At 49.0% G+C, this 23,744-nt stretch overlaps 1 protein-coding gene across 6 annotated transcripts in view; it reads left to right on the top strand.

Annotated features, from left to right (window-relative positions):
• Positions 1-23,744, top strand: part of CAPRIN2 (caprin family member 2) — a 699,936-nt gene that overhangs the window by 346,832 nt on the left and 329,360 nt on the right. For all 6 annotated transcript variants that reach the window (XM_085652361.1, XM_085652359.1, XM_085652360.1 and 3 more), the window contains one exon: positions 4,853-4,984. In XM_085652361.1, coding sequence (XP_085508487.1) covers positions 4,853-4,984 — 132 coding nt within the window. The remainder of the gene's footprint in view (positions 1-4,852; positions 4,985-23,744) is intronic.

The raw sequence follows: 23,744 nt of genomic DNA, 5'->3' as shown, positions 1-23,744 counted from the left end.
AAGGAACAGCTTGGGATTTGCTTAATTCCTTTCTCGGCAGAGAACAGTCTGACTGGGTACATTTATTTTGTATTCCTACTGTCTACATTGCGCAGTCCCCCAGGTATCCTCTCTTAACCCTACGAACTTTTTAATGTCGGTCACTCCTTTGGCCGAGCTAATAAAATCTTTTGGTTTCTCCCAGACATCCTACGCCGACAACACGCAAATAGTCTGTCTCCTGAGGACACTGGTATTGGGGCGAGATTCTGTGATTGTATGCAGGCCGTCAGTTTATGGATGTCCAAGAACTGCCTGAATCTTAATTTGGGAAAGACTGAGGTTTTGCTTTTAGTTGCCTAGTCGTCCTTCTGGTTCTCTTCGTGGTGGCCACCAAATTTAGGCTTACTCCCAACACCAGTTAGGAAAACCAGGAATTTGGGAGTCCTAATCAATGATGAATTTACCTATTTGGATTAGGTAAATGCTGTTACCTCTGCCGCCGTCCTTACTTTCCGGGTAATGGAGGGTCTTATCTTTTATTCCACCTAATCTTCAGAAAACAGTCACATCCTCGGTGTTATCCAAGATTGACTACTGTAATGGGCAAACCTTGCAAAACGCGGCAGCTTGGATGCTGCTAAAAGTCCTGAGATATAATTTGGTCTCCAAGTCAATGAAGAGCCTTCACAGCCTCCCTATTAGGCAGAGGGTCATTTTTAAAGCACTCTGTATTGCCTACAATGCACTACATGACCTAGATCCCGATTTCCTGAAGAAGAGTATCACTTGGTACACTCCAGGCAAGTCCTTATGATCTGCCTCTGCCAAATCAGTGGCAGTTCCCAGATTCAAACACATGGCTTGGGGAGGCAGAATCTTTGTGCTGGTAGCAACAAAAGCATGGAATGCTCTTTCTCTACAGAATGCCCATCCGTCTGGCTTTCAGGCAAGCCTTGACAACATGGTTGTTTACTTCTGGATAGGCTACCCTCAGGTCCTCTTAGTTCTGCCAGCGCCAAGATGCCTTTTTGGTAATCGAGCACTTTAGAAAAATAATTAACATAACATAGCCTCACACTGCAGTAACTAGTCCATTACGAAGTGTAGCATACATATAATTTTTACCCTACACTGAATAGCATTAAAAACTATGATAAAATGTAATCCCTTATCTATCTCTAATGACCCTGCTGTTAACTGTTTGTGGGAGCATGTGCATTGTATCCATATCCAAGGTCAAGCCCCTTCTTCGGGACAATCTCAAAAAATCTATTTACATTTTAAACCTCATTTTTGATGGACACTTCTATCTGCAGATTCCTCACCTTGTGAGTACCCACAGGTGCCAAACTGGATTTGGAGATTTTTCTCAGTATTCCTCCCGCGTACCAGCCGGTGGCATGTGGCTCTGTCTTGACCTACCCTGATAGTAATTTCAGAGCAGCATTTAAGGACCATAAATTTGTGGCGATGTCAGACCTTTCTTTCTGTGCCTTCTGATGCTATTTGTAGCCCACTTCCAAACATTTACGTTGTCTCTGACAAAGTTTTTCTTCCAAAATTCTTTCCCCAGTGTGCAGGGGGCCACCAAAATCTACAGGGTTTGAGCCTAGTAGAGATAATAAACTGGCGTCTGACAGACCCCCATGAGGTCTGTCTCTTGTATGTAGGGTTGTCGCACAACTGTAGGCATGCAAGAACTGCGCATGGATGAATCCTAAGGCGATCTGAGTGTAAATATGAATTTGAACACTGAAGGAAGGTGCCTAACACCTGCTTCCGCTTGGAGTTGATTATGGGGACCTACTCCTGCTTAAAGTTGATGGTAGGGACCTACTCCTACTCTATAGGCCATGTCCTGGAAAGATCCTCCTCGCATTCGAAATGATGCCAGAGGAGGACTGAAATATTTTCAGAGGCAAAACCACCTCAACCGAAGTCCCTTCCTATACATGTTCTTACACGGCCAGTCCAAACTATTGCCCAAGAGTTTCCCTAAAGCACTACACAATCCTTTTTGGCTCTGATTCAGTACTTTGTCAACTTGGTCTGTGTGATGGCAACGCAGAAGACTAGGAGTACACATCTCTGTACTACGATTACAACCTTCCAATGGACCTGCAAGAGGCCAGTGACTTGGACACCACCTCTGATGGTCTGATAAATCCATGCCTGGCCCTCAACAGAAGAATCTGCATCATTCACTATAGTCATCCAGCGTGCAGATGAAGATCTTTACTTGCGGCTACTATCTATTGAGGTCAAAACTAACGTACTGATTGAGGTTCTGCAGCCTGGACAGACTACCTTAGAATGCCTCCTCTTTCAGTGAGGCTGACTATCACGCAAATGGACACTTGCCCGATTACCGGCAGGCAAAAGCAAGGCTTGGCCCAAGTTGCTGACTTTTGTAGACCTGCCCCAGGTGACACTGCCTTTCTCTTGTAGCATTCTTTGCCTGAGCCTTGTGATCTAGGCCTCTACCAGTAGGTTAAATATGAACATGCCCTGGGCACCATTAAAAGTTGATTATCTGCCCTATCTGTATTCTTGCACTTTCCGGACCAAACATCCTTGTTTAAATTTCCTCCTGTGGTACCTTTTTTAAAAAAAAAATTCTAGTTTGTATGCTTCCACCCAAACCTTTTGTGATTCTGCAGTGGGACCTTAATTTGTGTCTCACATTTCTTGTGTGCCACATTTGAGTGTATGACCTGTGAAAGTCTCTCATTGTGATATCTTCATGCTCTGTCCGTTCAGTCTCCATATGCCCCCTTCTTTCTGGATGAACTGGTGGTGCAGACCAGAGTGGAGGTTCTACCAAAAGTCGTGACTGTTTCATGTCAGGCAATCCATTCTACATTGGCTTAGAAGCAGCCTCACAGGGGGGTGAGGTCTCCTTCCACCAGGGGAATGGCTACCACTACATTGGCATGCATGGTGTACGTTCTGGACATTAATAAGGCTGCAGCATGGCTGTCCATCCACACATTCTGGAAGCACTATTCCTTAATAGCCAGGTCTGATGGGAAGGGCATATTGCCTGCTCAGTCTGGCAGGACGTTTTTGTCTGAGCCGTTCCACAGACCAACCACCTTGGGGGCACTGCTGTGGTATCCTTTCACATAGTGAAATGTCTGTGGTTAGAAATATCCTTCAGCAGAACAAGTGACTTACTTTGGTCAGTCTTTCTGTTGAAAACTCTAACCACAGATTCTTCTCCATCCTCTCGCTCCCCCTGCAGAATATTCTGTTTTTTAATCTATGACAGGACCCAATCAAGTGGTGATCACACTGGCACATCTGTTCAGTTCAGCTCCGTGTCTGACTGCATGGACAGTTAAGAAAGAAACTGATGTCGGTGCACACGGATGATGCTTTTATGCAGCTGCAATGTCTCTTCCACCACGGGTTGAAGACGCACAGCGCCAGGGGAGCAATGCTGACAAAATCCAGTCTGGCACTTGTGGGTATTCAAGAGGTGAGGAAGTTGTATTTAGAGTAGTCACCAGAAAGTTCACTACAGAAAGTAAATAACTTGTTCTTTAGATAATCAGCCTAACAATAAATGGGTATAGTTTTGCAATTCATTCTAGGTTCGTAGTTCCCCTTTCTGCTTTTCAGATCGATTCTCTCTCCAATTTGAATGGCTGTTCCCAGATCGGCTAAAACCTAACCAGGCCAATGAAAGCCCCAAAGGTTTTATCTGCAGTTAGGAAATCTGGCAATGGGTCTTTACAGAGACTGCTGAGCTGCCCTTTTCAGTTATGGGTTTATAGAATGCACTGAAGCGGTCATAGGGATACCTGAAACAAATTGGTGAATTAATCCGGACCGCACCCCCTCTGTTGGAATTCATAAAAGGAATCAATGCCTGGCTGTTCGACTTAGTCTCAGCAGCAAGAACACCAGCGCCTGCATACTCCTGGGTGATTAGCAAATTTGATTTTTTGATTAATGAAGGCAAGAAAAACGAAGGGGTTGATTTAGAGTTTGGCGGGGATAGTAATTTTTTGCAATGAGGACTCAGTACCTGTCCACCAAACTGAAGATCTGCCCACCTGATTTACTGTCGGTGACCGAGGCTACTCTGGCTCAGTCACTGGCCTACTCTTCCAACTGCCCAACAGAGTATGGGCCATCAGAGTTAGTCACCACCAGGGACAATAAAAAAAAAATACCAAACCATGAAACCACACCAATGGTAGGGGGCCATTTGTTTAACTTTTTTTTTTTATAAAATAAACTCCTGCATTAGAAGTTTCTTTTCGGAAAAAATAAAAAGTTGTAAAATGTTGCCAGGAGGTCATGTTTGAAAAAGCTGTCCAAAGTTTTAGAATATTGATAGGACCACCATGGTAGTTCCTGCCAACATGTAGAGCTGTACCCTGACTCAAATTCTGTAGGCAGGGGACCCTCTGCATGGCGGGAGTAAAGTACTCTGCTACACTGACTTACCTCCTCCTGTCAGAATCTAAGTTAGCTCCTATGATGGAGGGTGCAAGTATTGTGAGCGTTCCAAGCTAAATTATATTTTGCCCTGCACATTGAAAATAGTCCTTAATTGGCTTATTCAAGGATTTTGCAAAACTGCTAGGTTTCACTCAAGGGATGCTGCCTTCGCTTACGGATATGCTGGCTGTGTTGGGGGTAGCACAAAGTTGGACACGAGTATAGCCTTGATGGGAGTGTTCTGTCAGTGTTTTAAATAATGTCTAGAAGTATTAATCAAGAACGTGTGGAAGAGAGCAAGTGAATAACCAGGATGTGCATTTTGAGTCAACAGTTTGCATTTCTATATCTGCATTTGTATTTTTGAAATACTGCATTCATTAGAGTACATTTTTTTTAATTTTTTTTTTTGGGCCAGTCTGTAAAAAGTGTTCATCAGGCAGCTGCAGAATTTTGCTCCACTTCTAGTCTTCCCGATGACCCTGTATTAAGAAGACAAAAACTTCAGGATCTGATGACAAAAATACAAGGAACATATCATTTTATGCAAGTATGTTTATTTTATTGTTTGTAAGACAATATCTGTTCTAGTGTGCACTGCAGCAGTTTGCTGTGTAATGCCTCCCAAAAAGAGTATGTTTTAAGACCGTATCTGCCTGCTTAATGTTTGTAAGAAGTTCACGTTTGCCCAAAAGGTTGCACACCCCTTTCAAGTTTCCATTTTAGCTTGCTTGGACACCATGACACCCAGACTGATTTAGTTTTTGAAATAGCAGCTCAGAACTGTTTGGTTGCACTTAAGTGACCAGCTCTCAGCAGTGGCAGCCCGGGTTTGTACTCTTGTTACAAGCTTTCTGATAGGATGGAAAGCAGTAAGGCTGCAATTCAGTTCATATCCATGTCACTGCATCCAGCAAGATGGATTACAGGAGTGGTCAATCTTTTTTCAGATTAGCAAGATTAACTTGCTTTTGTCTTTGTTCATTAGTCAAGTGTAAATGGTGAGCTTGGGGATGTTGCTACAGTTTTGATTGTTGGTTATTATTGCTACGCATGGGCTAATGTGGTTATGGGGAATAGAAGGCTGGTATTTATAGGAAGCTGCCTATGAACCGCCATATATTCCTCTTGCCATGCATAATCTTCGCTCTCTCAGCCTGAACCACTTTGCATGCTCCTTTACCAGACGATTAATTAGGGCTTTTTCAAGGCTGTATGCTGGTAGCGGATTTCATCTGATAGGGATATCTAGCTACAGATGCCTTACATTGGACTCCTTATTTTAGAATTCTCCACAGACACCAGACTGGATCCTGAAACTTTTCCAGCAGAACCTCTGTGTTGGTAGAGGGTGTTGTGCGACTCCGTAGCTACGTCGTCCACTGGATGTGACGTCGACAGTTCCATATAAGCCCTTCCCTGACGTACTGATGTAAGTTTTTTTTTTTTCCACGCTACAACTTAGCTCTAAAGAAGCGGTGCCTCTGGCAGTTTTCTTTTTGACCTACTACAATGTTTTTCATCTGGAACAGTGTGCCTCTTTTCTATGCCTTCTGGTTTTAAACCTTGTGGGTCTTGTGCTTGACAGATCCCGGCCATGGACCCTCATTCTGTCTGTGGTGCTTGGGCAAGCAACACGATTCCAAGGAGTGCGACGCCTGTCAACAATTGAAGCGGAAGGTGCTGCGGGAGCAACGTATGAAGCTCCTGTCTGGTCACTTGCTGCAACCCTCCAAGTCTCATCAACCTGTGTCTCCTTCCCGCTCTGCGATCTGTTAAGAGTGTTCCAGAAGTCTTTCCCATGGACGTCGCTCCCAGTTGACGTCCTGCGGTAATTCTTGTAAGAGGTCAGTCGTGGCATCACCTGGCTTTGTCGCCTCAGTGTGGTTTCCCACAGCTCCTCAGAGGACACCATGCAAGAGTCGCTCCTGCCCCTCCCTGTCTTTCCTAGAGCTGAAGCGAGACTTACCAAATGAGATTGTGCTCTCCACCCAATCTTTGGGTCCTCACCTTTCCCTGGAGTGCCTTTGAGCCCTAAGGAGGTGATGGATGCCTTGCCTGTGCCCAAGCTGGTGGGTTCGCCCTCGGCTGCAGTCAGACCCTTTTCCTAATCAACGCTGGTCCACAGCCCTTCAAGTTTCACACCTACGACACCGATCAATTTGGCGCCAGTGCACAGCTCCAAAGGGCTCGCTCCTGCGGCTTAGACCTCCCCTCATTCTGACCACAGTGCCGTTGGTGCCTTCTAATTCCCTTCCACTGTCTTCTCTCGATGTTTGTGCAACATCTGATGAGCGTAGATCGACGTGGAGTGCAGAGCCAATGCATCATGTTTCTGCGGAACTTTCACGTGAACAATATTTGGAAGATAATGAGTAAGGAGTCTGATTTGTACAGCCTATGTCTGCAGATCCTCCTATGGTGGATAGTTGACTAACTGAACTAAGTGATGCAAGTGGGTTGGAGTCTTTCTCTGCTGACCTTTTTTCTCCTCATGGCCTTCTTTCTCCTCCTGGTCTAGCTACAGAGGCCAGCTTTTCTTTGGTGGACATGTTGGGGAGCGTGGCTGTTTATTTTAGATTTCTCTTACTTCAGTGGCAGTCTACTGACCTCCTTATTGGGGTTCTTCACCCGAGCCAAATAGGTGTTGAGTAGGTGCTACATGATATTTTGCGAGGTGCCTGGGCTAAACCTGATACTGTTGCTCATGTAGACTGCTCTATTGCCCACAAGCACCGTCGTGCCCTCACCGATCCCAGTGTGTCTCCTCCGCCACCCGACACGATGCAGTCTTGTGGTACAGGCCGCTAGAGCTTCCCATGATTTGGATTGTCTTCCTTATACTCTGCTTGACCGATTCCCGTAGACAGGACTCTTGTGTATTTTATTTTCCTTCAGTGCTGCTTTAAATTCCTTGAACCAATCTTGCGTCCTTGGACGTTTTTCTCATGCATTATTGCATTAGTTGGCACTGCTGTTGCCATTGCTCCTGTATGCTAATTGGAACGATCTAGCCGAGTTGATTTTTGAATGGGCAGCAGGCTGCTAAATTAATAATTTATTGTGGAATGGACACCCCTGATTAAGCTGGCCGTACCATGGCTTCTTCATTGACGTTGTGTCGGTGTGCTTGGCTTCGTACCACTGGGTTTTTGGAGGCAGTCCAATCATTTTGATGGCTTTCATTTATATGATGGCCATGCAGACACTGCTTCGCGCTGTTTTCTAGGACATTTGAGGTAGTTCAGACCCTTGGCTCTGTTTCCCTTCTCTCAACCTTCATTGTTAATCTATAGCTGTGTTTGCATTCAGCGCGTTATTCTGTGTTGTCACGGAATCCGATCTGTGCTCTATTACACTTTATGGAGTGCCCCATGTGAGTCTGCTTCATTTGGCATGTCACCCAGAGTGGTGTTACTGCTTATGCAGGTCTTATTATTCTTTGTATTTTCACTGTTGACAACAGGTTGTCTTTATTTTTGACCCTATGTGGGTCTACAACCTATTTAGTAGGTTTTGCTGTTCGCTGCTGAAAGGCTTCTTTCCCAAGAGATCTTGTTTTCTATGGTATTCCTTTCTCGTATGAGATCAATTACCTGCTCTTGGGGTTCTTGCTGTAGGCATATTGCCATTCATTATACTAATTTGCTATACCTTAAGGGATTCTGTTGCTCTTTTTCCTCTTGGCGAAGGTGCTGTACAGTTTTATGCCACTGCCGGTGCATCGTTAGTCTCTCCTGATTCTCTCAGGGAGTAGCGTTAAAGCAATTTACATTGGATCAGTGAAACATCTGGTACGGTCTCTACTTGGTAATCCACGTTCTGGGCTTTACCAGTGATTTCCGTTGGGACAGCCTTTTCTCTTGTTTCCCCATTTTCTTTCGGCAACCTTTCTTACGCAAGGTGCCCAGGTTTCCATTCCCTCCTTGTGATTTGGAGTGCTATTTCCTCTATTCTACTTCTATCCTACTGACCTCCTTTATTTGTGGTCTATTCCACATTCTTTAAGGTGTGGTCATGCATGAGTCTCATTCTTGCTCTTTTTACAACCAGCCCTGTGTCCTTGCTGACTCTTTCCATCAGGTTCTTAGTACAATTGTTGGATATATGGGACTTATTTATCCTTGCTGCTTTTATTTTGTATGGCATCAAGGTGATTATATTCCTTTTCTCTTGCAATGCTCCTTCTGTAGGTTAATTGCTTTCTCCATCTGCATATGGATTCTTGGTTCTTACCACTTCTTTTTAACCAGTGGTTCAGTCTTTGGGCTTTCTTTCCTATAAGGTTGGTTGTTCATTCATAGACTGTTCTGTTTAGTTGTGCTACGCGGTGTCGTTATAGCCTTGTCTTCAATCTGTTATTGCACGTGTCACTTTTGGAATTCCATTCTTCATTGGATGATTTCTTTCCCACTCTGTGGTGATTTTCACTTTATTTTACTACAGTTGCATAAATTCTTTGGCACACTGTTTAACATATCTTGCACAGTACTGGCACTTTTCCTTTCACTCGGGCTTATAAGTGATTGCCCTTCTTTCCTTCAATTTTGATGTATCCTGCTTATTGTGGAACTTCTGTTCCTCTGAATATATGTTCTTAGTTAACTTGCCTCACCTTGGACAGGAAACCAGCATCCTGGGACCGGTTTCAGGCTAAGAGCCCTCATCAGCCCTCATCAGCCAGGCTAGCTTGAATCCAGTGACCCACTGGATTCCAGCTAGCCTGGCTGATGAGGGCTGTTAGCCCGAAACTGGTCCCAGGATGCTTGTTTCCAGTCCAGGGAAGACATGGCTTGGCATTTCGGGCTGGACTGTTCCCATGAGGCACAATATCAAGACTGATTTGCATATAGCTGGCGCTGATCTGGGGTGGCAAAGTGAGCTAAAGAATGATGGATTCAACCCAGATCTTTGACTGGGGGTGAGTGTTTGAAAAGTTTCAGTACTCCGTCCATCTCCTTGTGTTTACATCTCTACATTTATACATGGTGCTGGACTACAGGAGTTCATTTGTCATGCAATACAAAACTGGAAATAAGCAACATTTTACATACTGCCCATACTTACTTTCAAAATGTATATTTGCATCTAGTATGAATAGTTTTTTTAAATCTATTTAAACCATACGAAATGAAGTGCTTCAGTGCTACATTTTAGATGGTCAGTAGATGAAAATCCGATAAAATCAATATCCTCAATTCGTTTTCAAGAAAATGTGTATATATATCTCGTAATTTCCAAAGCAGTGCAATATATGCTAAAGTGCAGTCCATGACACAAATGCATATCCGGTCATGTTCCTAATGACACACGTGCAGTTTTTTCCTCTGTGTGCGGCAGTGTAAGGTCTCTGCGCTGAAGCCAAGGCGATGTGCGTCAAGAACCGGACCGTCCGTGGGGGTGCAGCGACAGGTGTTCTGACATGGGGATTCCTGCTTGATTGTGAGTAGCATGCTACTCCGGAACCCAAACAGGATTAGTGGGGAATTAGTATAGGGAAATATGAAATTAATTTGAGTGGTGGACAAAGAGCAAAGAGTCCGACACCTAAAAACACTCGGTCAACTTTAGGGTAGAGACTGATCATGGAAAAGAAGCTGCCAGTTCTGCCCCAGAGAACAATCTGGGCCAGTCTCAGACTGGAAGAGAAATGCAAGCCAGGGAGAAGGGCTGAGAACTCCCCTTGTTGTGGAGACATAACGTTGGTACAGACCTGGAGAAGGAGAGGCCTAGTTCACACCTGGGAAGGTGGAGGCATGAGCATACCTTCCACAATTCCCAGCTACTTGTGTCACGAGTAGTGATGATAGATGTATCCCTTGCATTCTGGGATTTGTGGTCCTGGTTTTACAATACTACTAGTCCCAGAATGCTAAGTAAGCCCTGTACTGGATAAAAATGGTCATAATTATTTACGAAGTTTGTCTGCACACAGTACTTTTGACATAATCAAAAGGAGCACTATATATCAATAAAGATCGTGCTTTTATGGTGCATAAACTGAATTGCATGCTAATGAGGGAAACGTGTCTCCTGCTGTAGTAGTACCTTTTTAATAGGGGCCAACAGTGCACATAAAGGGGTCATTCGTGAAATGCATTCACTTACATTGGCAGGACCGGTTTGCGCCACTCGAAATAAAATGTCACTCAAAGGGTCAAACTTTAGTGTTGTGTTGTAAGTACACCTTTGAAAGTCATGTATTTTGTATGCCCGGAGGGGTGCCGTGGTATTGGGTTGTCATACGTGGCGTTAGACCGTTGGATGAAGGCTGCACACGGAGCAGATGCCTCTGCTGAGTCCCAGGGTATTTCTGAATAAAATATGACGTACTTAATTCGAATATCCATGGCCCATCTGTACAATAGCGTCACATAATCACAGCAAACATTGGAAGCGCCTCACTTAAGTCCAATGAATACTTGGCATATGGAATGACCCGCCCTCTGTTTGAAACACTCCTTTAACCCTTCTGTTCAGGCTATGGGAAACGCGGGGTAGAAGGATTAGGGGTTTGCGCTTGGTGTTTTTCGGATCAGAGCAGTGATTATGAAGAGGATTCAGCATAAGGGCTAAGAGCTGCCTACTTTGGACCTGGGGTAACTTGGTTTGAGTCTCAGATAGGGCCGGACCTGCCGTAGTGGGCACCGGGCAATCCCCCAGTGCGCCTCAAGGGTGGGGGGACGGTTTTGGGCCATTGGGGGCCATTTTTGTTACAGGGCCGATTTGCAGCATAGCTACAAAATCGGCCAAAAACCGGCCCTGGCCAAGAGCTCGGCGGCAACCCCCTGCTCCCCAGGGGGAGGGTGGCCGAGCACTTTGCCAGGGCCGGTTGTGGTTCCCAGTCCGGCCCTGGTCTCAGCGTGGCTCATCATCCTGTGATCCTGAGCAAATCACTTAAGTTGGAGAAATATAAAACTGCAATAATCAAAAAACAAAAATGTGACACATCGGAGGAGAAATGCAGATATTTGGGACTGGTCTGAAGCATGCAGCAAGTCCAGAAGCACCACGTGTGCTTTCACACTCACTAACCTATATTAGTGATTGTGAAAGCACACGTCGTCCTTTTAGGCTTGCTGCATACCTTTTGGTAATATAGTGCAGCATACTGCGTGCCTTTTTTAAAGTTTTCTTTTAATTGCAGCGCCTGACCTGCTAATACGCGGGCTGCAATTAACAAAACTTTCAAAAAGGCACGCAATCTGCCGCGCTAGATTAACAAAAGGCATGCAGCAAGCCTAAAAGCACGATTTTTACTTTCACAATCACTAATATCTAATGGTGATTGTGAAAGCACTCATTTCACAATCACTAATATATATTAGTTTCTAATATATATTCGTGATTGTAAAAGGACATGTTGCGCTTTTAGGCTTGCTGTATGCCCTTTCTTGATACAGCGCAGCTGGGGGCAGGTTGTCTGCTTTTGTTAAAGTATTCCTGTTGATCGCAGCGCCCGTCATGCTTCTACAGGTGGCGGCGATCAACATGAGTACTTGCCTCTAGGGGGATGGCTGTGCTGTGTGCGCGCACTTAAAAGCCACTGCGCACTGGGAGTGAAATAGGTGCGCGCCCGTGCGCACGTTGATGGGAACAGTGCACATGTGCTATATTCTATTCACATCTAATAAACACACTGTTGTATACGCAATTAAAGTGCCTCATTAAATATGCAGTTGTAGTGCTTCATTCGTCGCCTCCGACGAGTGAACAGTCTTTTATCCAAGGCGTTCCACTGTCATTTTCAGAAAACCAGATAGTTTAAATAAATGTCTACATCCATGTTGTATGTAAACAATTCACAATCTGATAATTGACACAGACTGAAACCCAAACTATTATTCATATATGGAACACTTCCCAGTACTTAATGTTTAGTTGACCCGATAAAGTGCTAATTCAGATCAAAGTGCAAATGCAATCATTCCTGAGTTGGGTCATTGTTTCAATCACAAATGTCTAGTTCACTCATCAGATTCTAATCTAAAGAGCTGGTGCAGAAGGATCCTCTCCTAAAATTAAGTACATGTGACAAATATGCTATGACTAAAACACGTGTGGCTATGTAAAATCCATCCACATTAAAATTCAATTACTATATTTTGAAAAAAGCCACCAAAACCAATTTAAAACAGTCTGATAATTCCAGCATTCTTCCCCCATATGAGCTCAATGTCACAGTCCAGTCATGCTATTACACCAAATCTATCATTTTATCTAATGGCTCAGTTATAAGCAACACCATATGATATTAAAGACAACCATTCCATTCTGTTCCTAGTGCCTCCATCGCAGCCATGGTCCGTGCAGGTAACAGCGGTGGGGCCGAGTGAGCGGTGATTTCAAGGGACGATGCAGAGTATAAGTTAATTATTTTTCCCTCTGCATCGTCCCTCAATCCCTTTACATGGCTCCACTGCTGTTACCTGCATGGACCGCGGCTGCTCCATCGTAATGACCAAGGGCCCCTATATATGCACATGTAATTCAGCATCCAAATTGTGTCCCTATGGTCTTTCTGTTCCTAATAAAATTATTTTCAATTCATAGCATCGCAATTCCAATTCTCTATGCCTTTTGAAATGTTTTATACCATAATACTGCAGGCTACTCAAATTTCCTTGATACACCTCCCAAAAGTGCTTGGCCATGGAGTATGAATATGTATATTGGAACATGCTTTTATTTAAAGAACTTTCATCCCATTATTTTTGGGGGATAATCAAATTTTATTGGTTTTAGAACAAATAAGCGAATCAGCAAAAACATGGAGGACAGTAGATCCATTACATCTTTAAGAACAATTCATCCCACAGTTCCACACCCCATGAGATACACATTGGCAAATTGGTTTGACAACTCACTCTAACTTCCACAGTGCCCAGCCATTTACCCAACACCCTACGATATTTCTTAGGGCATCCTCGAGCCGTGTACAAAGCTTTTTCTTGGGTCACGCACCAGTCCACTCCCTTGCGCCATTTCCCAAGGTCCGGTGAATCGAGACAGTTCCATGCCGCCACTATGTCACGCTCGACCACGGTCATAGCTGTGTTAAAAAATACATTATAGTTTCGGGACCCATCCAGCCCATCCGTGACACCTAATATTGAGTGACGTGGGTCATGGGGAACCTCCATCACAAGACCTCTGTAAGCTTTTCCTCACTAGCCCCCCAAAATCTCTCCAAATGAGGACAGGACCAGACCACATGAAAAAAGTCTGCCAGGATCCAGCCACACCTAGCGCAGGACGCATCAAGGGCGTAAGCCCGCTCGGTGGAGGCGCAGTGGAGTAAGGTAGGCAGCATGTAAGTAGTATAGTTGGATTAGCTGAAGCTTGGTGGAGACGATGAATGTCTTGCGTGCCATAAGGGCATAGCGCCAGTCCACCTCGTCCAGGAGGCCCACCCACTCCACCCATTGGTCCCTCAACTTGTCCAGAGAGGTGGGAGTGTTATTGACTAGGGTGCGATGTATGTGGGAGATGCCCCCCCCCCGCCCCCCCTCCACCCAGATCTAACAGCGTCTGAGCCTTGGTAGGGCTGTATTCCAGGAGCAGAGTGTAGTCTGTGATGTGTGCCTGGAGGGCATGTCATAGTTGTAAATACTTATAAATTGGGAGGGATGTAGGGAATAACGGGCTTGCATGTCTTGGAAAGAGCATATACGTCCCAGAGTTGCGTGATGCCGATCAGATCCTATATTTTGAACCCCGCAGACCACTAACCTCCCGAAGCCAAGCCCCATGCCAGAGGGGTGTGCATTGGGTCAATTTGCCCGACCAGCCAGTGTGACGTAGCGATGCCTGCCAGGCCAACAATACGGACCGCGTCACATCTGGTAGGTGGGAGGGGACAGGCCCCCTGTACATCATGGCCTGGACTTTGGATAGTCCCAGCTTGCTCAGTTCCAGCTGGTAGGCTGGGTCAGACCATCCCCCATTAAACCAGTCATGGACCACTAGTAGGCACACTGCTAAAAAATACAGGTACAAATGCGTCATCCCCATGCCCCCGTCAAAGGAGGGGATCCAGCATGTGGACAGGGCTAGGCGCGCCCTTCCCCCGCCCCAGAGACATTTTGTCACTAAGCTGTCCAATTCCCTAAACTAGGTCCTAGGGAAGCAGAAGGGCGTATTCTAAAGGACAAAAACCTGGGGGAGATCATCATTTTAAATAAAGCAACCCTACCCAGAGGGTTTAGGGGTAACGTCTTCCACTTTTGAAGGTAGTCTTTGGCCTTGTTAACCAATGGGGTGACATTGAGGGACCAGCCCAACTCTGGAAGCAGGGTGACCCATATCCCCAAGTACTTAAAGGAGTTGCGCCGAAGTGGTATATTGGACTGCCAGTCGTAACACTCTCAATTAGTGGAGGGGGACCAGCACCGATTTCCCTGGATTCAATCGAAGACTGGAAGCTTGCCCAAATGCCTGTAGAATCTGCAGGCAATGCGGTCCTGAGGAGGCGGGTTCGGACAGAAAGAGCAAGACATCTGTGTAGAACGTGATCTTGTCTTTCAGTGTTTGGCCATTCCCAGCACCTAATGCGGTCCTCAGCCTGCACCAGGAACCCCAAGGGCTCCATTGCCAGGGCAAACTGCAAGGGTGAAAGGGGACATCCCTGCCTTGTACCCCTAGCAATGGGAAAGGCTTCGGACAATACGCCGTTGACCAGTGCATGGCTGTGCGTAGAGTACACGGACCAGGGCCATGAACTGGGATCCGAACCCCATCTCGGCCAATACATTGTGTAGATATGCCCAATCAGACGACTTGAAAGCTTTTTTAAAGTCTATAAGGAGAAGGGCAAGGTAAGGGGTAAGTAAGTGTCGATGGGCCAGAGCCATCTGTAACTGCCGAAGACAGTGTTGGGTCGCATGTTCGGGCATAAAGCTCTATTGATCTGGGTGGACCAGCATGGGCAAGTAAGGCTTCAGGTGCTGGGCCAGGATGGTGGCGTACAACTTGATCTCCGTATTGAGGAGGGATATGGGACGATAATCCACACAATGACGGGAATGAGGCTGGGATTTCGGGAGGACCACGATAGTGGCAATATCCGTCTCTGCCGCAAAGGAGCCCTTTTCCAAAGCTTCCCGAAATAGGCCGGACAGATGGGGCACAAGAGTGTCACGGTACAACGCATAATATTCTTGGAGAAGGCCGTCTGGTCCTGGAGTCTTACCCGATGATGTGAGGGAAATTGCTTCCTCAATTTCTTTCCTAGAGATGGGGCGGTCCAGGTCTTTCTGGGTGGCCGTCTCCAATCGAGGGAGACGCACGTTAACTCTTTCAAGGAGAACGTGAAGCGGTAGTTCAGGGGTTTGTGCTGCGGATAAATGCCGATAATAACCGGCGAACGTGCGGGCCATCGCTAGTGGGGCACACTGCACCGTGCCCTGGTCGTCTACCATCTCTGGAATTATGCTGTTCGCCCTGGGTAAAGTGGCTAACTTATGCAAAATTGCACCGTTTTTGTCTCCCCAGCCATATACTCTCGCAACTGACCTACATAGAAGCTTGTCTGCATCTAGGGATAACTGCCTAATCTCTGCCCGGAGGTGGGCGAGCTGTCGGCCTTGGGCTGCGTCCTCAGACAGGGAGAGTGATTGCTCCAAGCGAAGCGCCTGCGCTTCCCTCAGGGTAATTTCCTGCAACTGCGCCTGTCTCTTCATAAGCTGCCTCTTTGTGATGCATCGTATGGTCGCCTTCCCGCCTCCCACAGGGTACCTGGGGAGGACGCTGAACCCTCGTTGGTAAGAAAATACTGTTCAAGTTCCTTCCCTACCCATTTCTTGAAGTCTTTGTTCTGGAGGAACCACGTGTTCATCCTCCATGTTTGGCGGGCTGAGGGAGGGGGAGCCTCTGTACTAAGGAGCACCGGAGAGTGGTCTGATATCCCTCTAGGTATGATGCGAGTATCCACGATCACCGAGCAGTCACTGGCGGGGACGAAGATTGCATCTATGCGTGCCTGTGTGCGATGGGCTGCGGAAGTGGAGTGTGTGTGGGTGCCACGGGCGCCACACATCGCAGAGTCCTAATGACTTGGACCAGGTCCTTAGCTGTTTCGCTTGCGCCATGCGGGAAGCTGAGGGCGGGCCCGTTGTATCTAAGGCTGGGGAGGAGACTGCATTGAAGTCGCCGCCAATGACAGTGGTGCCTAGAGGGAGAGTGGTCAGCAGGGCTGCGGTCTGTGCCAGTGTGGGAGTGAGCAGCGAGGGGGGGGGGGAGAATACATGGACACGAGGTTGAGGGGGGAGCCAGCCAAGGAGCCACAGATTGCCACGAATGTACCATGGGGGTCGCGGGTCACCTGGGAAAGGACGAAAGGCAGATTGTGCTTCATAAGGATGGCCTCCCCACGGGAGCCTCTGGAGACGCCGGAGTGCCATACTCTGTTGTACCCATAGCGAGCAAGAAAGGGGCAGCAATTACCCAGGAGGAGCATTTCTTGGAGCAGGATGATGTCTATGTGAAGGCATTGTGCATAGCGCAGGACTGCCTTGCGCTTAAGACGGTCCAAGAGACCATTAACATTCAATGACAGGACATAGAGAGATGCCCCGAGTCTGGTGTTCTCTGTCATGGCAGGCGATATCTGGGTTGAAGGCAGGTCATCCCACAGAAGTGTGAAAGGCATGTGGGAGCCCACGGGTGTATGAGTGATCGCATGCGCCGGGAGCTAATACACCCCTTGAAGAAGATGCATATGCCAGTCCATGGAAGCTGAAATACCAAAACAAAAAACTTGGGGGGGGGGGGGGGGGAAGAGTCCCAAACGTCCCCCTTCCCCTTATCCTTACCCCACCCTACATTTCGAGAACGGAAGAATCTGTCGACCTTAAACCCCCCCCCCCCCCTCTCCCCCCCCCCATTTAACATGACCAAACTAAAATGCTCGGGTTGGTTGCGTGGAGGACCCCTCCAAAAGAACGTATAGTCGATGGATCGGCAGTAAGACAATTTAAGTAAACATAGAAGTCTATCAGTGTCAGAGGACCCCGCCGGTGAGGCGCCCCACTCCGGTGGCGGACATGCAACAAACCTGACCCCGTAGGCCTTTAAAGAGTGGGAGTGCGGGAAAGGTCAGAGGCCATCTCGAGCGAACCCATCTGGGCCAGTGGTGGGGATGGTCCTGGTAAGTTCTTGGTAGAGCGGTGCCTGTTGCGGGGTGGAGAGCCAGATTGGCTGGAGGAGTCACGAAGTCCGAGGGCCGCCACACTCGAGGATCTGAGTGCTGTTACCTGTGACCGGCGTCCTTTGAGACCTCATGCGTCGCTAGCTTTGACGTCCCGGTAACCTTGGTTCCTCAGGTTGGGTACCCACGCGCCCGGTTTGAAGTTCACGCTAGAGGGGAAGGGGGCGTTCTCCCATCAGCCATATCCATGCTGCCTGGGGTGAGTCAAAGAAATGCGTTTTGTCCTGAAAAATGACCCGAAGGCGTGCAGGGAATTGGAGCTGGTATTGTGGGCCCAAGGCGCGCAGCTTTTTCTTAATGTCTGTGTATGAGCACCGGAGATACTGAACTTCCCTGGTGTAGTCCGGGAATATCATTGACGTGGTTTTGGAACTTGAGGGGCATCGCGATCCTTGAAGTTGAGAACTTTTAGGATGATAGGACAGGGCAGGGCTCCGGGAGGAGGCCTGGGTGCCAGGGACCTGTGTGCTCTCTCAAACACAAACCATGTCAAAAGGGCGTCTTAAGGCATCCACAACGTAAATCAACCTTCGACGAAGGTGGCCACCTGGCCTGCCTCAACCCCTCGGGAAACCCCACCAGGCGGAGGCTGTTGCGACGTGCACTGATTTCCGCATCTTCAGCATGCCTATGGAGCTCCCTGGTGTGAGTGCGAAGGTGGGCCACTTGTTCCTTTAGTTGAGATGTCGTCCTCGGCCGTCGATATGCGGGACTCTGCTTCTGTCAGCTGTTGCATTGCGGAGGTCTTGTCGGAGGAGGGACACATCCACCTCGATTTCCAGGATCTTCCCCCTCAACGGATGCCTGCGAGGCACTGATGGCTTGAAGGATGGTCTCAAGATCGGTTCCCCCCACCCCGCCACGCCCCTCCCCCCCCCGAGGTTCCGTATCAGAAGTGGTGAATTGGTCCATTTTGGTCTGCGTGGGGGCCGGCGTAGACCTAGGGACCTTGTCTCTCCCATGGCCGAAAGCAAATCCCAGCGTCTCCAGATAGCTGGGGCCAGAAGTGGGGGAAGTCAGTAATCCCAGGAAGTCTGTGAAGGCCGGGGACCCGCAGGAGTACGGAATGTCCGTTCGCAGTCAGTGGACCTCCTGAAATGCAGGTAGCTAGGGGACCCCACCCACCGGAGCAACACGGTACCAGCAGCACCGACTGAGGTCCGGGGGGCGGGGGGGGGGCGATAGAGCTTCAGGATCCGACTGGGCCCGAATCAGGTGAACCCGGCCCTGTGCCACCAACCGGTCCACAGTACCCCGGTGCCCCCACTCCGCAAGCTTGAACCCTAGGCGACAGGAGACCAACCGGTGCGAGGGGCCACCGCTGGCGAACAGTCCAGAGGACACCCACAACAATGTTCCCCACCGCCCCTTGATGTGGTGGCCGGAACCACCCATCCCCGAAAGCAGAGCCCAGTGCTGCAGAAACGTCATCAGGTTAGCCCCTTTGGCGTCCTGAGTCCGCAGACCCCAGCTCGGTCACAAGGGCGGATGATGGCCACGAACACGCACCAGAGCCCTGCCAATGAGACGATATGTCCGGGACCCACGCTCTGAGAGCGCCCTCCGCCATCTGGCGAGATGGCCAAATTCACCCACAGCAGATCCAGCTCCACCAACACTGCAGGCCACAGTCCAGACCCCTGGAACCCTGGCACTACGAAGCTCATAAGGGAAAAGTCCTCCGTTCGAGCCTGGAGTAGGAGGGGGGGGGGGGGAACGCGCACCGCTGCCACAGTGCAGTCTATTTCCCCCACCCCAAGTACTGGAGGGAGCAGAGTTGCCCAATGACCCGGCAGGAGGTTCTTCACTCAGGGGAAGGACTGGCCCAGCGCCACTGCGAGCCACACTTGACCACACTTCATCAAGCTAATGAGGGAAAGGCCTCCATTCGGGCCCAGAGCAGTAGAGCGGAGGGGGCACGCTTAGCTCCTCACGTGTGCCGCTGCCCGACAGTACAGCCAATCCCCACCCCAGGCACTGGAGGGAGCGGAGTCACCCAATGACCCGGCAGGGGGTGTGTCACTCAGGGGAAGGCCCGGCGCCACAGTCATTGCGGGCCACGCTTCAGGCCTCGTTGCCTCAGGCACCCCAGACGAGCCAGGAAAGGCCCCTTCTATGCCTCGGAGCACCCCCGCCCCAGTCAGCCTTGATGCGGGAGGGATGCACAGGGCGTCCCGTGGGTTTAGGCCCATCAGGGTTGGGGGGGGGGGGGCGAGAATCCCGCACCTGTGCCGCTGCCCGGTCCTACAGCCGGTTGCCCCCACTCACCAGTAGAGTCCGCGGCGGTGTCCACATCTAGAGGCCCACCCGGCCCCGCGCTCCACAGGCCTTCCTCACCGCTGCTACAGCCGCACCCCAGGCGCTGGCTGATGTGCCGGCCGATCCGACTTTGGAGCCCTCCGAACGCTTCCGGGCCGGTCTCGCCCGTCTATTGCAGGGCCTCGCTCAGGATAAGGTCAGCGGGTGCAGCTCAGGCCTCTCCGGATGCCGCCGGTCACCCAGCTTCCCTCTACCCCACCAACACTCGAGCAGTGCTTCGGCACTGCCAGCAAGGGGCCGCCCACGTGGGGACAGACAAGCCGCAATGGGCCGCAGTCTCCAGCAGGCCTCTGAAGCCCCGCGACGGCACCGGAAGCACAGGAGGACAGCACCACGGGCCGAGGGGGACACAGCGACCAGGTAGGAGGCCCGGATGGGTGCTGATGCCAGCTGGATTCGAGGCGGATGACTGAGGGGACCGGAGCACTCGTAGAGTGCGACTGCCACATTGACGCCTCAGGCCACGCCCCTTCATCCCATTTTTTTATTTCCCATGCTGTCTATTTTCTCTGTTTAACTATAATTCATGAAAGACAGCTTGGAGAGTCACTTAAAAGGAGCACAATTTGTTGTATTTATCCACTTTTAAAAATAAATGCATACAGAAAATACATTGTTTTATGTCTTTATCTGTAAAAATGGAAAACATGGAGCCTTAAATATATACAACAAATTCTGTCTCACATGTGATTCTTTCTCTGATGGCACACATTCTACGTTCAAATGTGTCATATGTTTTGTTGACTTCATATTTGCAGGCTTCTGATGGATACATCTGCCAGTGGATTCCTCGCATTGTGAATATCCCCTGTGCCAGCAACATTCGGAAACTTTTGTAGCGCTCCACGCTGAGGACGACGTCACAGAAGCGCGGCTCCGATGACGTCCCTGGATCCATAAGAGGACCTCGTCGGCGTGATGTCAGTTCCCTTTTTTCCGCGCCGTCGATGCTAACGGTTTTCTGGGACTCTCCGTAGCTTTGGCTGGTTACTTTGTGCTTCTGCTGGTGATTCTTTCTTCTTGCTTCTTGTTCCAAGATGTCGACTAAGTCTGGATTAAAGCCGTGTAGGGAGTGTGGTAAGCACATGTCCATCACGGATCCACACGAGGACTGTGTCTGGTGCCTGTCGTCGGATCACAACGTAGAGTGATGCTCTTGCTGCCGCAAGATGAAGCCAAAGGCCTTAAAAGAAAGAGAAGCTAAGTTATTTATAGCGAGGATGAAAAAAGAGGAGAGGTCGAAGACGTTGGAGATTGAGGTCAAGGTTGGGCTCGAAGTCTACGTCGGGTCATGCTTCTAAGTCCAAGAAGCATAAAAAGAAGAGGCATGGATCTCGACGCCGTTCAGATAAGGAGGTGGCTCCGAGATAGACTGCACCTACTCCTCGACGTCGTAAGGACTTTGTTTCTCACTCTCCTATCTCAAATCCTGCTTCTCCTGTTTGCCTGACCTCGCCTGCGGCTTCACCGGAGCACTCTCCGGCTCCGGCTTCATCACCAACGCCGATGCATTCTCCGGCTCCGGTTGAAGAAGCTCCGGCTCCTGATGAGTCTTTGACTCTGCTGGATCCACCACCGGCGCCGATTGGCCAGAGTCTGGTAATGCCTCAATGTGAGCCTTACCCCCCCCCCTTTCCAGGCCCGGGACAAGACCCATCGCATTATTTAAATGCTATGTATGGCGTCTTTACGAGAGCGATGTACCCCTCTGGAGCACCTTTTGGGTCCAATGGCTTTTAATCTGGGGGTTCCTCAAGCCTACGCTCAGGCTCCATTTATGCCTTTTTTCCCAGCGACACCGTCTTGGCATTTCACGGCGCAGAGGACGTCGATGCCGCTTCAATCTTCTCCGGCTCCAGCTCGACCTCATGCGGCTGCTCCTCCGGATCCGTGTTCGACGCCGGCTCCGTCGGTTGTGGTGCCGCCGACGCCGGTCCTGAGAATTAGGTCCAGGCGAGAAGCTCAAAGGGTTCTGGAGGGGCAAAAGTACCAGGTTGAAGAGATGGAAGAGGGTGAGCTTATGGAGTCAGATGACTTGTTTGAGGAATTGAAGGAGGCTAGTGGCCTTGATTTCTCACCAGAATGTGAGATTACTCCTCCAACTGATACTCCCTCTAAAGATGTGGCTCTATACCACACGGTCATTAGGAAAGCAGCGGAGCTTTTGGATTTACAACTACCAACTGCTGAATTTAAACCTAACATCCTTACTTAGGCTTTACTTCCATTTAATGAGGCCATCACTGAACCAGTCAGGGAGGTATGGCGTAAGCCCTTTTCAGCTCCTGCAGTTTCTAAGACTGTAGCTAGAAGGTACAGGACGGCTCCAGGTGATCCAGACTTTTACTTCCCATCCTTCTCCGGAAAGTCTGGTGGTTCAGGCTGCCTGCTCAAAGGTCTTCTGGGGCATTTCCACAGGTTCCTAGTGACAGGGTCTCTAAAAAGCTCGATCAGTCGGTTAAGAAAGTAATCTCTTCGGCGAGTATGGCCTTAGAGTCAACAAATGATACCTGTCTCTTGGGCCGTTAAATCCACGCTCTCATGGATTCTGCTAAACAGCTGTATCCTAAGTTATCTGAGGAGGACAGGCCGAACTTTAATGAAGTCCTGTAACTTACAGGCGGCTGCGCGTCCGGTTCTCCAGAGTGGCCTGGACACTGCGGACTCTGTTGCCAGGGTTATGGGCTCCTCAGTTGCCACAAGGAGTGCTTGGCTGAAATCTTCTGAGTTCTCCCCTGATGTGCAGGCAACGCTTCTGGACCTGCCTTTTGACGGTTCTGGGCTGTTTGGGAAAAAGGCTGATGCAGCCTTGGAAAGGTTCAAGGACAGCAAAGCCACGGCCAAATCTGTTTGCAGGCACAGCCTAGAGGTTCTTCTTATAGGAGATGGAGGTTTTGGGAGGTAGTCCTTTCGGACCTACAGGCAGCCCCAGCAGCAACAGCAGCAGTAAAATACCCTGTATAAGAGCTACAGGGGCAGGATCAGGGGTCGTGCTCGGTCGACAGCTCTCCTCCTCCCTCCCACCACTGCAAAGCAGCCCTAGATCCACCATTCTGGATCATGTTGGTCCCGTGGGGGGGGTTGGCTTACCCATTTTCTACAAGATTGGGAATTGGTCACTACAGACCTTTGGGTTCTAGATCTTGTAGAAAATGGGTATGCTTTTGGGAATTCCGTCTGAATTATCCTCCTTGCCAAGGTGCTTGCTCAGAGGACCTCCTTCTCCAGCAGGAGGAAGTCCTTACATTACAAAAAAAAAGTGCAATAAAGGTGGTTCCAGAACAGGAGAGGGGTCAGGGATGCTACTCCTGGTATTCCCTGAATCCGAAGAAGGATGGCAGGTCAAGATGCTCACCCTTGCGCGGGTTCTTCAAGCGCTGAAAAAGGAGGACTGGATGGTGTCCATCGACTTGTAGGATGCGTATTTCCACATCCCCATCCTGAAGTCGCACAGGAAGCCTCTCCATTTTACGGTAGGGTCGCAACATTATCAGTTTGCGGTCCTTTCCTTTGGTCTTACTACTGCACCTCAAGTCTTCACCAAGGTGATGGCAGTGGTGGCAGCCCATCTCAGAAGATCGGGATTCCAGTTTTTCCCTATCTGGACGACTGGCTAATCAAAGAGGAATCGCCGGAGAAGGTGCTTAATCTGCAGGTTACAACCCACCCTGTTGTACAAATTGGGTTTCTCGAAAACATGCCCAAATCTCACCTGGTGCCCTCTCAGCGCAACCTCTTCATAGGGACTGTACTGAACACTACTGTGTCGGGCATTCCCCCTCCT

This window comes from Triturus cristatus, chromosome 4_1 (genome assembly GCF_964204655.1).
Source record: "Triturus cristatus chromosome 4_1, aTriCri1.1, whole genome shotgun sequence".
Taxonomy (NCBI): domain Eukaryota; kingdom Metazoa; phylum Chordata; class Amphibia; order Caudata; family Salamandridae; genus Triturus; species Triturus cristatus.
This window is presented reverse-complemented; position numbering and strand designations above follow the sequence as displayed.